The sequence below is a fragment of the Hyaena hyaena genome, unplaced genomic scaffold (genome assembly GCF_003009895.1).
Source record: "Hyaena hyaena isolate Hyena2069 unplaced genomic scaffold, ASM300989v1 scaffold_91, whole genome shotgun sequence".
NCBI classification, from domain to species: Eukaryota; Metazoa; Chordata; class Mammalia; order Carnivora; family Hyaenidae; genus Hyaena; species Hyaena hyaena.
In genome coordinates, this window is record NW_024080725.1 from 2941333 (window position 1) to 2953955 (window position 12623).

The 12623-nt window shown below is 43.9% G+C and overlaps 1 protein-coding gene across 2 annotated transcripts; it reads left to right on the forward strand.

Moving 5' to 3' along the window:
• Positions 1-1546: 1546 nt before the first annotated feature.
• Positions 1547-10563, forward strand: TSN (translin). 2 transcript variants are annotated; one of them, XM_039234888.1, is made up of 6 exons: positions 1547-1700; positions 2850-2943; positions 4574-4670; positions 6540-6655; positions 7604-7683; positions 8390-10563. In XM_039234888.1, exons 1-6 carry the CDS (start codon positions 1635-1637, stop codon positions 8621-8623), a joined length of 687 nt encoding a protein of 228 aa, XP_039090819.1. In that variant the 5' UTR covers positions 1547-1634; the 3' UTR covers positions 8624-10563. The 2 variants fall into 2 exon arrangements, with proteins under 2 accessions (XP_039090819.1, XP_039090820.1); XM_039234889.1 differs by lacking the exon at positions 7604-7683 and having other exon boundaries at positions 8390-8619.
• The last annotated feature ends 2060 nt before the right edge of the window (positions 10564-12623 follow it).

The window sequence follows — 12623 nt, forward strand, 5'->3', positions numbered from 1 at the left end:
CTTGCAAATATTATTGTTAAACGGTATAGAGATGATAAATAGCATAGAAATTAAGACAAATCATTTGGATTCCAGCTTCAACATTTACTAGCTGCATACCACCTTAGGCAAGTCAATTAATCTGTTACTATAGTTATTTCATTTATAAGGTAACACTGATATCCACTTCATAAAAGTATAATGCAGTTACAATGTCTTTCATGTAAGTTTTAGAATAATGTCACACACAAAGCAAACAACTTTCATCTAGTTGAAATAAGTAATCATTTTAAGTCATTTGGAGAGTGCATCCTACTGTCAATTAGATATAATTATATATATAAAACGTATAATTTCTAGACATGACTCTTTTTCGAGAAAAGCTCCATTTCCAGTTCTGTAACAAAGCTAATTAACCCCTGAACTGAACAAAAGGACTGGTCAGAAGTAATTGTTTCACACGCAATTGCTCCTAAAATCAACGGGACCACCGGCTTCCCAATCATAAGACTCTTGGTTATGGACTTTCTGAAAGCGTAATAGTTAACTAATGTATACCAAGAATCGCTTCGTGTGTCAACAGTAGACAGTGATCACAGTGTAACCCAAAACGTATTAGCCCTCAACCTGTTAGTATAAATTAACTTTTTTTTCCCTTTTATCCGTCATGTGGTTCTCCCCGCCTACCCCCCACTTCCCCTGCTTTCACCCTGCAGGCGGGACACTTCCTTGATTATTGCCTGAGTCTGTGCTCACCGAATTGCAATTCTTCGATCTCAAACACTTGTTTGGTTCTCATAGCGTCTTTTTATTTTCAGGTTGACGCAACGCATTCACACACATTTCTATCTGTACAACAGATGTATGGAATAACTCTGCAAGGACAAGAAATCCTTAAGGCGCTTGCCTCAAGGAAGTTGGGATAAGGAGGTGTTAGTTGAGTGGGAGAGGAACTTCCCGCCATACACGCTTTAAAAATCCATATAATTTAAATAGGTTATTCAGTCATACAGAGAAGACGTTAACATTTTTCATCCGCAATCCATCTCCTACTCTCACGGTCCCCCCACATCTTTAGTTCCCGTGTATTCTTGGCAAATACGAATGCATGGTTTGTCCTGTTTCCGCACGAAGATTACACTGTCTTTCTGCACTTGTATTTTTACGCAAACTCTTCAGCAACGAAGCATTTCTCCTCCCACCCGCCACAGCATAAACAAATACGTAATTTCAAGGCTGCGCTCGCTTGCCCCGCCCCCAAGCCCGCCCCGCCCTGCCCCCTCAGGCCCGCACTCCGCGAGGGACCCTTCTCTCCGCTTAGCGGAAGGAAGGCTTCCGGCCTTTCCCGTCCGAAGTTCCCCAGATGAAAGCTCCGCCCAGCATTTCCCGCCCCGCCCCCTGGGCGCGCGCCTGGGCTCCTGACGCGGCCGGCGGCGTATCAGGCAGCGCAGCGGGCAGCCTGGCAATCCTGCGCGCCGCGGACCTCGGAGGACCCCGGCGACGTCCGCAGCGTAGGGCCGGGTGGACGCGGCGGCGGCGGCGGCGGCGGCGGCGGCGGCGGCGACTGGCGTTGCGAGTGACTGCGCTGGTGGGCTCTGAAACCCATTTCGGCGGCCACCCTCGCCGCGCTGGTCGATTGTTGTGCAGCCGGCGCCATGTCTGTGAGCGAGATCTTCGTGGAGCTGCAGGGTTTTTTGGCCGCCGAGCAGGACATCCGAGAGGCGAGCCTCCTCTCTTCCCCTCCCCTTTCCCTTTCCTTTCTTGCTTGGCCACCGCGCCCGGCCCTCCTCTGTCGCTCTGTCTGGAGCAGTGGGGAAGCCTCCGGGGGTGGGTTGCTTCCCCGCCTGTATCAGCTGAGGGCACGCTCCTCTCCCGCCCCTAATTCTGCAGTCCGGTCCTGAGTCTCAGTGTTCGAGTCTTGGCTCTTCGGCATCGCAACCTCGTTCGAGTGTCAGTCTCCCTGCTTTCTGGCGCTTGTTGATGCCGAAGGCTCAGCGCTTGGGACTCAAGAGAACACGCGTTCCCTGTTGTAGCACGTGTGGCCTCTTGTCTTTAAGACTCTCTTATGGTTTCTTGTTCCACATAGAATAGTAATCCAGATTCTGTTGTAGCCCACAGGTGTCTTCTCCCCTCCTTCCATCTCATTTTACGCCATCTTCCGTTGTGTATTATGTTCACGTTAGTTATCTTTTATTCTTCAAGTTCCGCAGATAGTTTTTTTTTGCCCCAGGACATTTTCCTGCATTGTTTGCTTTTCCTGGGATTCGCATCTTTCCTCTCCTTTCCTGCTTGTTTCGTTTTCATATCCTTGATCTCACAGTCTGTCATGTTTTTTAATAGCGCATTCACATTAAAAAAATTTGTGCCATCCGTGTTTTTTTAAACATCTATCTCATGCTCCAAACTACAAGAAGGAAGGGACTAATTGGGTACCAGTATTTACACAGCGCTTCCCACGTAAATATGCTGTGAATATTCTAAAATGATTGAAAAATACCCAGTCTTTGTATTGCATTGCATTTTTCTTTTTCTTACAAATTACATTCAGATACTTCATTTCTTTTAATATTCATGGTGTTTCAATGGGATATTTGGGTGGGTGGTGGAGATTATCCTTTGAAGGCTGCATGAGAAATCTCAGGCACTGTAGTGACCTCTTGAAGGTCTCACAGAGGAAGTAAATGGCAAAGTCAGAATTCAAGCCTGGATATTTTCTGTACCAGTTCAGTCCTTGTAAAGATTGTTAGAGTTTTACATGTGTGTGAAGGTGTCATGGGTACTTAATCTGTGCTGTCTAATATATCTGGCTTGAGGTTATGAAAATAGTTCCATTGAGTTTATCTGATACTTTGATTTTTAATTCTTTCTAGGAAATCCGAAAAGTTGTACAGAGTTTAGAACAAACAGCTCGAGAGATTTTAACTTTACTGCAAGGGGTCCATCAGGGTGCTGGTTTTCAGGACAGTAAGTTCTTTGTTTTGATTTTGAAGATTTTTTTTAAGTTTATTTACTTATTTTGAGAGAGAGAGAACAGGGGAGGGGCAGAGAGCATGGGAGAGAGAGAATTCCAAGCAGGCTCTAGATTGCTAGCACAGAGCCTGAGGTGGGGCTTGATCCCACGAACATGATATCATGACCTGAGCTGAAATCAAGAGTCGTACACCTAACCGACTGAGCCACTCAGGTGTCCCATTGGTTTTGAATATTTAAAAAGAATCCAGTTTATGATTCTTTCACTTAAGACTTAATTTCCATTCAGAAGACATTTCAAGTCTGTATCATTGTTTTAAGAAAAATGTCCCTGATAGCCTATGTAGGTGAGTTGAGTGTCTTATAGATTTACAGACTTCTGGAAGTCTGTGTGCTGTGATGGTTGATTTTCCACTTTCACATAGTAATGTAGTAATGTCATTATAACGTGATAATTGTGGCAGATTTGTAGTTCTCTTGTGTATCTAATTTTTATTTGGCTTTCTTGTTCTTAAACCCAGTCTTTCCTGGGGCACCTGGGTGGCTCAGTCAGTTAAGTGTCTGACTCTTGATTTCAGCGCAGGTCATGATCTCACGGTCTGAGAGTAAATTTGAGCCCCGCGTTCTACACTGCACTGATGGCATGGAGCCTGCTTGGGACTCTCTCTCTCTGCTCCTGCTTGCTCGCGCACTCTCTCTCTCTCAAGATAAATAAACATTAAAAGAAAAATAAACCCAACCTTTCATTCATTGAGTATGGCTTAATATGCATTTGTGGGTAAGAAATGTCCAGTGTAAAACGTTCCTAATGAATTATAGTCAGCACCTTTCATGGAAATCAAATATGATAAGTTTAAACATGGGGCCTTCAGTGTAGGATGTAGCCAGCACAACTGAAAGAGCGGGAATATATTTTCAGAGTGTGATATAATAGTGTAACTTACAGTTGCACAGGGAAGTCATTTTTCTCAGTGATATGGACTTGGTCAGTCTGTATAATTGATAAGGCTTCTTTGTGACCAAATGTGGGAGCGAGAAGCTGTCCAATTTTAGGCATCCTTTTGGATAGCAGCTGGTGCATGGCCCCTTAAGGATGACAATTGTTATTATTTTTTAATTTCTTTTTTTTGGAGTTGGTTTATTTTGAGAGCGAGAGAGATGTAGGGTGTCGGGGGGGGGGGTTTAGAGTGAGGGAGAGAGAGAGAGAATCCCAAGCAGGCTCTGCATTGTCAATGCACAGTCCAGTGTGGGGCTCAAACCCACGAACTGCTAGATCATGACCTGAGCAGAAACCAAGAAGTTGGACGCTTAACTAACTGAGCCACCCAGGCACCCCAAGGATGAGATTATTTGACAGCTTACCAACTTGCTTGCTGTAGTCTTATTCCCTTTCAGCAAGTTTTTGTCTATTTTTCAGTGTCGGTTAATGAGTAGGGAAACTAGAGTTGAAATTTTGAGAGCCAGGTTGAAAAGTACAGATGTGCACCCTTACATTTGGTGATGAGATTTTTTTTTTTAAACATTGATTCATTTCCAGATAGACTACATAGATTATTAAGCAAGAACTGTATTTGAAATTTGGCAAATCTTTCATTATCCTGTTTGATTATCTTTTTGTGATCAGTTCCAAAAAGGTGTTTGAAAGCTCGAGAACATTTTGGTACAGTGAAGACGCACCTAACGTCGTTGAAGACCAAGTTCCCCGCTGAACAGTATTACAGGTCTGTGAGAGGAGTAGCATTATTTTTGTAGTGTTAAGTAAAAATTAAGGCAGGACAAAAATTATATGTACCGGATGATTGCTTAGAACTAAGTAAAAACCTCTCCATGTAGAAGAAACAACGCAAAGGAGTCAGACTTACCGGTGGTATTTTAATGGTGACAAAGGTAGGGATTTTTCCCCCCTCTCCTTGAGAATTTTCCCAAGGAACACATAACTTTTACAGTGAAAAAGGAATTTAAAAGTGTTTGTTGTATTAAGGTCAAACAACGAGTATCTTTTTAGTGTATTTAAGTCACCTGTGAAATTGGGTGAACCATATCCAGGCTCTTAAGGTTATGAGATTAAGTGGCAGTATATAAATGGAGTTGAGTTTTTCCTCAAAGTTTGAATTTTACTGCCAAGTAACATGTTGAGCCAATATTCTGTATCTTGCTGACCATTAATTTTAAGAGTCAACAGTACTTAATGCACCACTAGGGAAGAAATTTGTTGCCAGTCATAATTGTGAAATTTATAGATTATAAAATGCATCACAATCTCATAGATATTAAATTGGAAAGAACTGCATCTGAGTATTGACAAAATATAGTGAATAAGAACCTAAAATTTCTACTTGTGCCTGTTTTCCTACTGAAAAAGATGTTCTGTTAAGCCACATACGTGGGCACAAAATAAGACACGTATGTGAGAAGTGGATAATACAGCTTCACGGGATAATTTAAGGCAGGGGCTGGCGCACTGCCTGTGGCTCACTGCCTCTGGAGGCTTCTATTTTAAAGGATTGTTAAAAAAAGAAAAATACCCAAGTTAAGAATATGTGACAGAGTCTGAATGTGGTTCACAAAGCCTAAAGTACTACGATCTGGCCCATCACAGAAAGTTTGCTGACCCTGCTGTAAGGTAGTAATGGACACAGAGAGACACTGAGAGATAGGGTTGGCAGGATCTTGGGGATCGTGTAGTTTGGAGGTCACACAAAGGCTGACCTCTGGGTGATTTGGCTCTTAGAGGGTTTTGTTTGATGTGCATCATATTGAAAAGTTTTTTTGAATTTGCCATATTTGAAATTCAGGAGACGTAGCATTAATATTTGAGGTTGTAAAATTCCCTATTCTTTTTTTGAGGCTTCTAGCTCAGTTTAACTGCAGGCTCCTGAAGGTTTAAGTCTGTCTGTTTAGTGATTCCAAATGGTAGTTATTATATGTATGAATCAAGATTTTAATATTACACACTCACATCAAAATGTGAGAACAAGTTAGCTGTTGAGGCTGATGTACAATTGCAGCTCTCCTCATCTGCTGTTGCCAGTTTTAATTTTTCTCAGAGCGCTCTCATTGTTTTTGTCATCCATAATCTTCAATTGTAAATATCTTTATATTCATTGAAGTTGGATCATGTGTCTCATTTATTAAGCTTCTAATAAGTAATTGCTTATAAACGTGAACTTAAAACTTATGTTAAATCCATCTAATATCTAATATATATAAATGTCATGTTTTTACGTGTTTTTTATGTTGGGGTTTCACATGGATTTGATTGGAAAGAGCGTTCTGTTTCTAAGATGTGTGACTACGACTGTACTAAATCTTTTTTTTTTTTAATTTTTTAAATGTTTTATTTATTTTCAAGAGAGAGAGACAGCGTGAGCAGGGGAGGGTTAGAGGGAGGGAGACACAGAATCCGAAACAGGCTCCAGGCTCTGAGCTGGCTGTCAGCACAGAGCCTGATGCGGGCCTCAAACCCACCAACCGTGAGATCCTGACCTGAGCTGAAGTCAGACACCCAACCAACTGAGCCACCCAGGCACCCCTAAATTTGTTTTAAAGCCCCTGGTCCCCCCCACCTAAATGAGCTTCTATCCGTGCAGATTTCACGAGCACTGGAGGTTCGTGTTGCAGCGTTTGGTCTTCTTGGCAGCATTTGTGGTGTATTTGGAGTCAGAAACGCTTGTGACTCGGGAAGCGGTTACGGAGATTCTTGGCAGTAAGTATTTCCATTAGTGCGGGTCGGCAGAAGCAGCCTTGGTCGCTCAATTCCTGGTTGCAGGGGGAGGCTGTTGCTTATACTTTGTATTTATTAAAACAAATGAGCACTAAGTGCTAACATAATGACTTGGGAACACCAAAAATCAGACATGTAGTGGCTTGCTTTTTGTACTTGGGTGTTGTTTGTGGTTTTTAAAATTTAGGTCTTAAAAAAAATCCAAGCCTACAGAAAGTTGAAAGAATAGTACAGTGAACGCCTGTTTACACCCCGCTTAGATTTTGTGCTTGCTAACATGTTGCCATGTCTTAAAAAAAAATTTCTTTTTAAAATTTTTATTTTAGGGTCTGCGCGTGAATGGGGAGGGAGGCAGAGGGAGAGGGAGAGAGAATTCTAAGCAGGCTGCATGCTCAATGTGGGGCTTGATCTCACAACGCTGGGATCATGAGCTGAGCTGAAATCAAGAGTCACATGTTCAACCAACTGAGCCACCCAGGCGCCACAACGTTTTGCCCTGTCAGTGCATCTTCTTAATTTGTGCATGCGCGTGCACATTCGTGTGCATGTGTGAGCCTCGTGGACGTCACCTATGGGTGTCATGGCTTCTCCTCTAAATGCTGCGACATCTTGTGTCCAGAAACAAAGATATTCTCTGGTGTAACCAGATAACATTCTGGGTGCTGTTACTTTTTGAGAGAATGAGAGGAAAAAGGGAAGTCTTAAGAGTTCATAAATCCACAGTGAGGCCTAGTTGTCCAGAGTATGAACACGTTATAAAGACTGTTGTAAAAGATTCTTTTTCTTTTTCTTTGAGGAAAACGACGTGTGTGTGTATATGTAGTATTTTATATTCTTTTTTTTTTTTTTTCCCCACCCCAGTATTTTATATTCTTATGCTCACATGCTGTTTACATCATGACCTTATTTTTACTTTGTTATATTTTTTAGTTGAGCCAGATCGGGAGAAAGGATTTCATCTGGATGTAGAAGATTATCTCTCGGGAGTTCTAATTCTTGCCAGTGAATTGGTAAGAAGCTTAGTAATTTGCCATTTGCGTTTTTGATCTTCCCACTTTACTGTCAGTTTTTAAAATGGGCACAAAAATTCAGGATGTCTTTTCTAAGCCCTTTGTCTATCACCAGTTTGTCCTCAAGCGCTGTGTGTGCTGTGTTCTGCTAGTCATCGGAGAAAGGCCAGTTCATACAGTGAGCTAGCTGTTCATATGGACTAATGTGTGAATTAAAAAACTTTTTTTAAATTATTTTTATTTATTTAGAGAGTGAGCGAGCGAGTGGTAAGGGTCAGAGAGAGAGGGAGATGCAGAATCTGAAGCCGGCTCCAGGTTCTGAGCCATCAGTGCAGAGCCCGACATGGGGGGGGCTCAAACCCATGAGTGAGATCATGACCTGAGCCAAAGTCGGACACTCAACCAACTGAGCCCCCCAGGTGTCCCCTAATGTGTGAATTTTTAAAAGATCGTAATCCCTCTCCCTTTCCAAGTAGTGGCAAGACACATATATTCCTGGTAACTGTGTTAATATGTATACTTGCTTTGGGGAAAAATCTTTTCTTTTATTCTCGTAATCTGTCTCTTGAGAAATTGTCCTATGGAAATAATTCTAAAGAAGAAAAAAAGGTTGTTTTAAAGCTGTTGTGATCAGAAGGAAGGCCTGGTGCCCAGCCCTGTTGTAAGATATGTTGTAAGATATGTCCGTTTCCCTTCCCTGGTGCAGTCAAGGCTGTCCGTCAACAGTGTGACCGCCGGAGACTATTCCCGGCCCCTCCACATCTCCACCTTCATCAACGAGCTGGATTCCGGCTTCCGCCTTCTCAACCTGAAAAACGACTCCCTGAGGAAGCGCTATGACGGCTTGAAGTATGATGTGAAGAAGGTGGAGGAGGTGGTCTACGACCTCTCTATCCGTGGCTTCAACAAGGAGACCGCTGCGGCTTGTGCAGAGAAGTAAAGTAGGAGGCGGTCCCCGCGCCCGGCCTGCTGGCCTCAGCCGGGCTGGGGCGGGTGAGCACGGTGCCTCCCCAGGCAGTTAGGTTGCCTCATTGCTAAACACCGCGCTTTATTTTCTCAACCAGTTGTGTGGTGGAAGTATCAAAATTGAAACACTTTCTTGGGGGTGAAAAATAGCCTTTACAAGGACAGATTTTCTTTGTTGTTTCAGTGAATTTGCTCTATAATTCAGCGTATTTCAGTTTTGTCAGAAAGTGTAAATGTCAGTCTCTTGGTACAGTCCTTTTCTCGCTTATCCTGATGCTGTTGATGTACCAACTGAGAAGTTTATCGTCTTGTGTTTCCTCCAGAAGTGACCCTTGGTGTTTTCTATACCCAGACTAGCCATCCATACCCAGGTGTGTGTAGCCTGGACACAGTATAAAAATAAGTAATTAAAAAGGATGGTTGCCAAGCAAAGGACAATTTATTTTATATTTTCTCTCCTTATTTTAAGCCTTGTGAGTAAATCATACATTGACATTTTTTGCAAGGGAGTTACAGCCCCAGGGTCTCTCTCACTGCCATCAAAATATAAAAGGTAAAATTGCAAAGCCAAGTTTAGATTATTTTGGGACTTTTTTTGTATTAAGGGATTGAGTAACATCTTATTTGGCTCTATTTACCAGGTGGGGCGTAGGGCGTAGTGTTTTACAACACCTCTGTTTTCTGATGTTGCCTTAACATTCTGCTCTTGCAGCAACTTAAAACTCGTTTTCACACACATCTTGAACTAACACTTCATATAATATATTTTTAAGCTATGAAACCTTTTTCCTAGCAGCCAGCTAGACCGTCTGGTCTGAGACTACAGAGCCACCCAGTCAAGTTAATCAGCAATTCCCCGGCTGGTGTGTTCTGAGAGAAGAATGCTGGGCTTTGTCCGGAAAAAAGAGAAAACCTCGGTTTAAAAAGGAAGATTGGCTGATTTGGTGATGGTTTTTAGAGTAAGCAATTTCAGGTTTCGGCAGCTATCCAAACAGTCAGGTTTTAGATTTACAGTTTGGGGCAAGTCCTGTAAACCTTGTTGGCACCCTCCTCCCCTTCCTCGTTTTCAGCTAGTGCTAAGAAAACTTGCCATGTAATTTTTGCTGTTGAGTTGAAATGATTTAAAATGGGGACTTCATCCACAGTTTTTTGGAGCTTGCTGAGAGGAAGGTGCTAGTGTTTCCAGAATAGTAGGAAGCATTGAGAGGTGTCCTCCTCTCATGCCCAGTACCAGGTGAGGCTTTCTGTTTGTGCAGTGGGATATTTGGCATTGCTATCCGAGCCGTTATCCGGCCAAGGTAAGGACTGGCCAGATTTTCCACCATGAGGAAAAGAAGTAGAAATGAAGCATAAATTGCTATGCATTTTTGGGTTTTAGAACAGTTTTCTTGATAGCTCTTTCTGCAGAAGAGTTTGTAGAAAGAAGAAAGTTGTTCAGGTCTCTGAAGTGCCTCGGTGGCCGCCTAAGATGTGCAGCGATAGCACTCCCTGCAGGGAGCAGAGAAGGCTTCACGTTACGTGATCAAATGTGTGCACTGGGGTCGGTGGTCGTTTTCTTCTATATGGAGGATGAATTCTGATGTGTTTTGAGGCTGAAGAACACCAGGGGGGAGAAGCACATCCTGCAGTGTAACAGTTAAAGTGATCAAGAGATGCCAACCACTCAGAGTGAAGAGTATTTTGATTGAAGGTATCGAAAAGCCTCGGCTCTGGTTTTAGTATACCAAAATTGTTCTTTTCAACTTTAGAGGATCGAGCAGGTTAGAAAAAATAGAGACGAAAATTAGTGGATGTTTCCTTTATAAATTTATTTATAAGAAGAGAACCCTTCAATACTTCGTAAGATTTGCCCTGTCTTAAACTTGAACGATATTGGTAAACGCTTAAGAGAATTTAATAAAGAACAAAAGCTTCTTTGGCAGTGTTTTGAGTCCTTTACTTAAGTGGCTGGAGAGTCGAGATGCATGTGCACAAGGCCACGGGCACAGTTCCTGATGTGCACTCAGAAATCAAGGCCCTCTTGTGTTTTGGTCTAGACTGAACTGACTTTTCAGGTAGAGCATCATTGTGTGCCCAACCCCAGTGAGGTATTCCCTGAGTCTGAAGTCATTTGTTTTCTTAGTCTTCACTGTAGTGGACTAAACAACAATAACAAAAATATCGCCCCTCACTCCAAACAACGATAAGAAACCTTAAGGGAGGATTAAGTTGATTAACTGCATTGGTGGTTTGAGTGAGCTGAGGGTGAGGTCGGGGTTGGGGGTGGAATCTAACTTAATGGTCAGGTTTCTAGTCTGAGAGACTAAGTTGATTTAGGTGCTGTTAGCTAAGGCGGGGGTGGGGGGGTGGGGTGGGAAGACTTGAATGTGTTGGGTTTATGATGCTTGTTGAGCACGAGGCGGAGATGGCCAGTGGGACTTCGGGCATAAGGAAAGCTCAGAGCCAGCCTGGGGTAGCTCTGGGTAGCAGTAGTGTGTGTGTGGTAGGGAGGTCAGCAGAGTGGGTATGATCTCCCTGCTGAGCGTGAACAGTGAGAAGAGTAACGAGCCGAGGACAAAACCCTGGTTAACAGCAGGGTTTATAAGTTAGGGAAATGGAGAAAGGGTTGGAGAGACTGATGGAGAACAGAAGCTTGTCACAGAAGCCAGGGGAGTAATGGGGCTCTGGAAGGCTTTTTTGGGGGGGTGGGGTAACAGATTTAAAATACATACTTTCAGGGGTGCCTGGGTGGCTCAGTTGGTTGAGTGTCTGACTCTTGATTTTTGCTCAGGTCATGATCTCACGATTGGTGAGTTTGAGCCCTGAGTTGGGCTCTGCGCTGACACCAAGGAGCCTGCTTGGGATTCTGTCTCTCCCTCTCTGCCCCTCCCTCATGTGAGCGAGCACGTGAGCTCTCTCTTTCTCTCTCTCTCTTTTTCTCCCCCTCCGTCTTTAAAAATAAATAAATCTTAAAATGAAATACATACTTCCACAGCCTGAGAGCCCTGCCATTGTCAGGCGAGTCTAGGTTATGCTGTGCTAATAAAACCCCAAAACTCACAGGCATAGGACAGAGTTTATTTGTCACTCACACTGTGTGTCCATTGCAGGTTAGCTGGGGAGCTGCTCCACGTTGTCTACATCCAGCCGACCGGAGCCGCAGGCCCGCACACCGCTATTCGCTGTGGGAGAGGGACTCAGCTGCGGAGGGCCTCATGCAAACACATGTTCTGGTTTCAGAGTGACATGTCACTTCCTCTCATAGCTCACTGGTTAGAACTGGATCCTCTGCCCTAAACAGCAAGGGGGCAGGAGGGGAATCCTGCCTCGTGGGATAGGGGTCTGCACATGGGGTCAGACTAAGTGTTAAAAGTTGCAGGCAATATGGAGTTCCTTCAGTTGAATGATTCGTATTTCTGGTCACACGGAAACGTCACTGGGCTTGGGAGGGGCCGCTCTTCCCTGTCGGATGACAAGAAGAGGGTGGGCCCGTCAGTAGCCGTCCTCTCTGCCGTGGAAGCTGGTTTCCTGTCTGAAAGATTTCTCTGGTGTGTGCATTTGTGTCGGTTCGTGTGTGAGTGTTTTAGGCCAACATTCAGTGAGTTCTTGTATGTTGCACGCACCGGGTTAGACATTTTATCCAGATCATCTGATTTCCTCCGCGTGTAAACCTGTGAGGTGTCCACCACCATTTCCCTCGTTTTAGACCAGGAGCATGCTTAGAGCAGGCTGGCCACTTGCCCTGCGTCCACAGCCATGAGGCAGGAGGGGGTGTGATTCAGACACACTTACTCTGCCTCCGTACCCACACACACTGTTCCTGCACTGATGGTTTGGATGGCCTCCGTAGCCTGACCAGGAAAGTCCCAAATCCACCAATAGTTACGAACACAGTGTCTGTGTAGCTTTGGGTTAAGTGCAGTCTCTGTTAGAAATCAGCATAAAAACTAGGTCTGGCCCTCGAGATGTTTGGGGTCTAGTTACAGGGGGGAGGG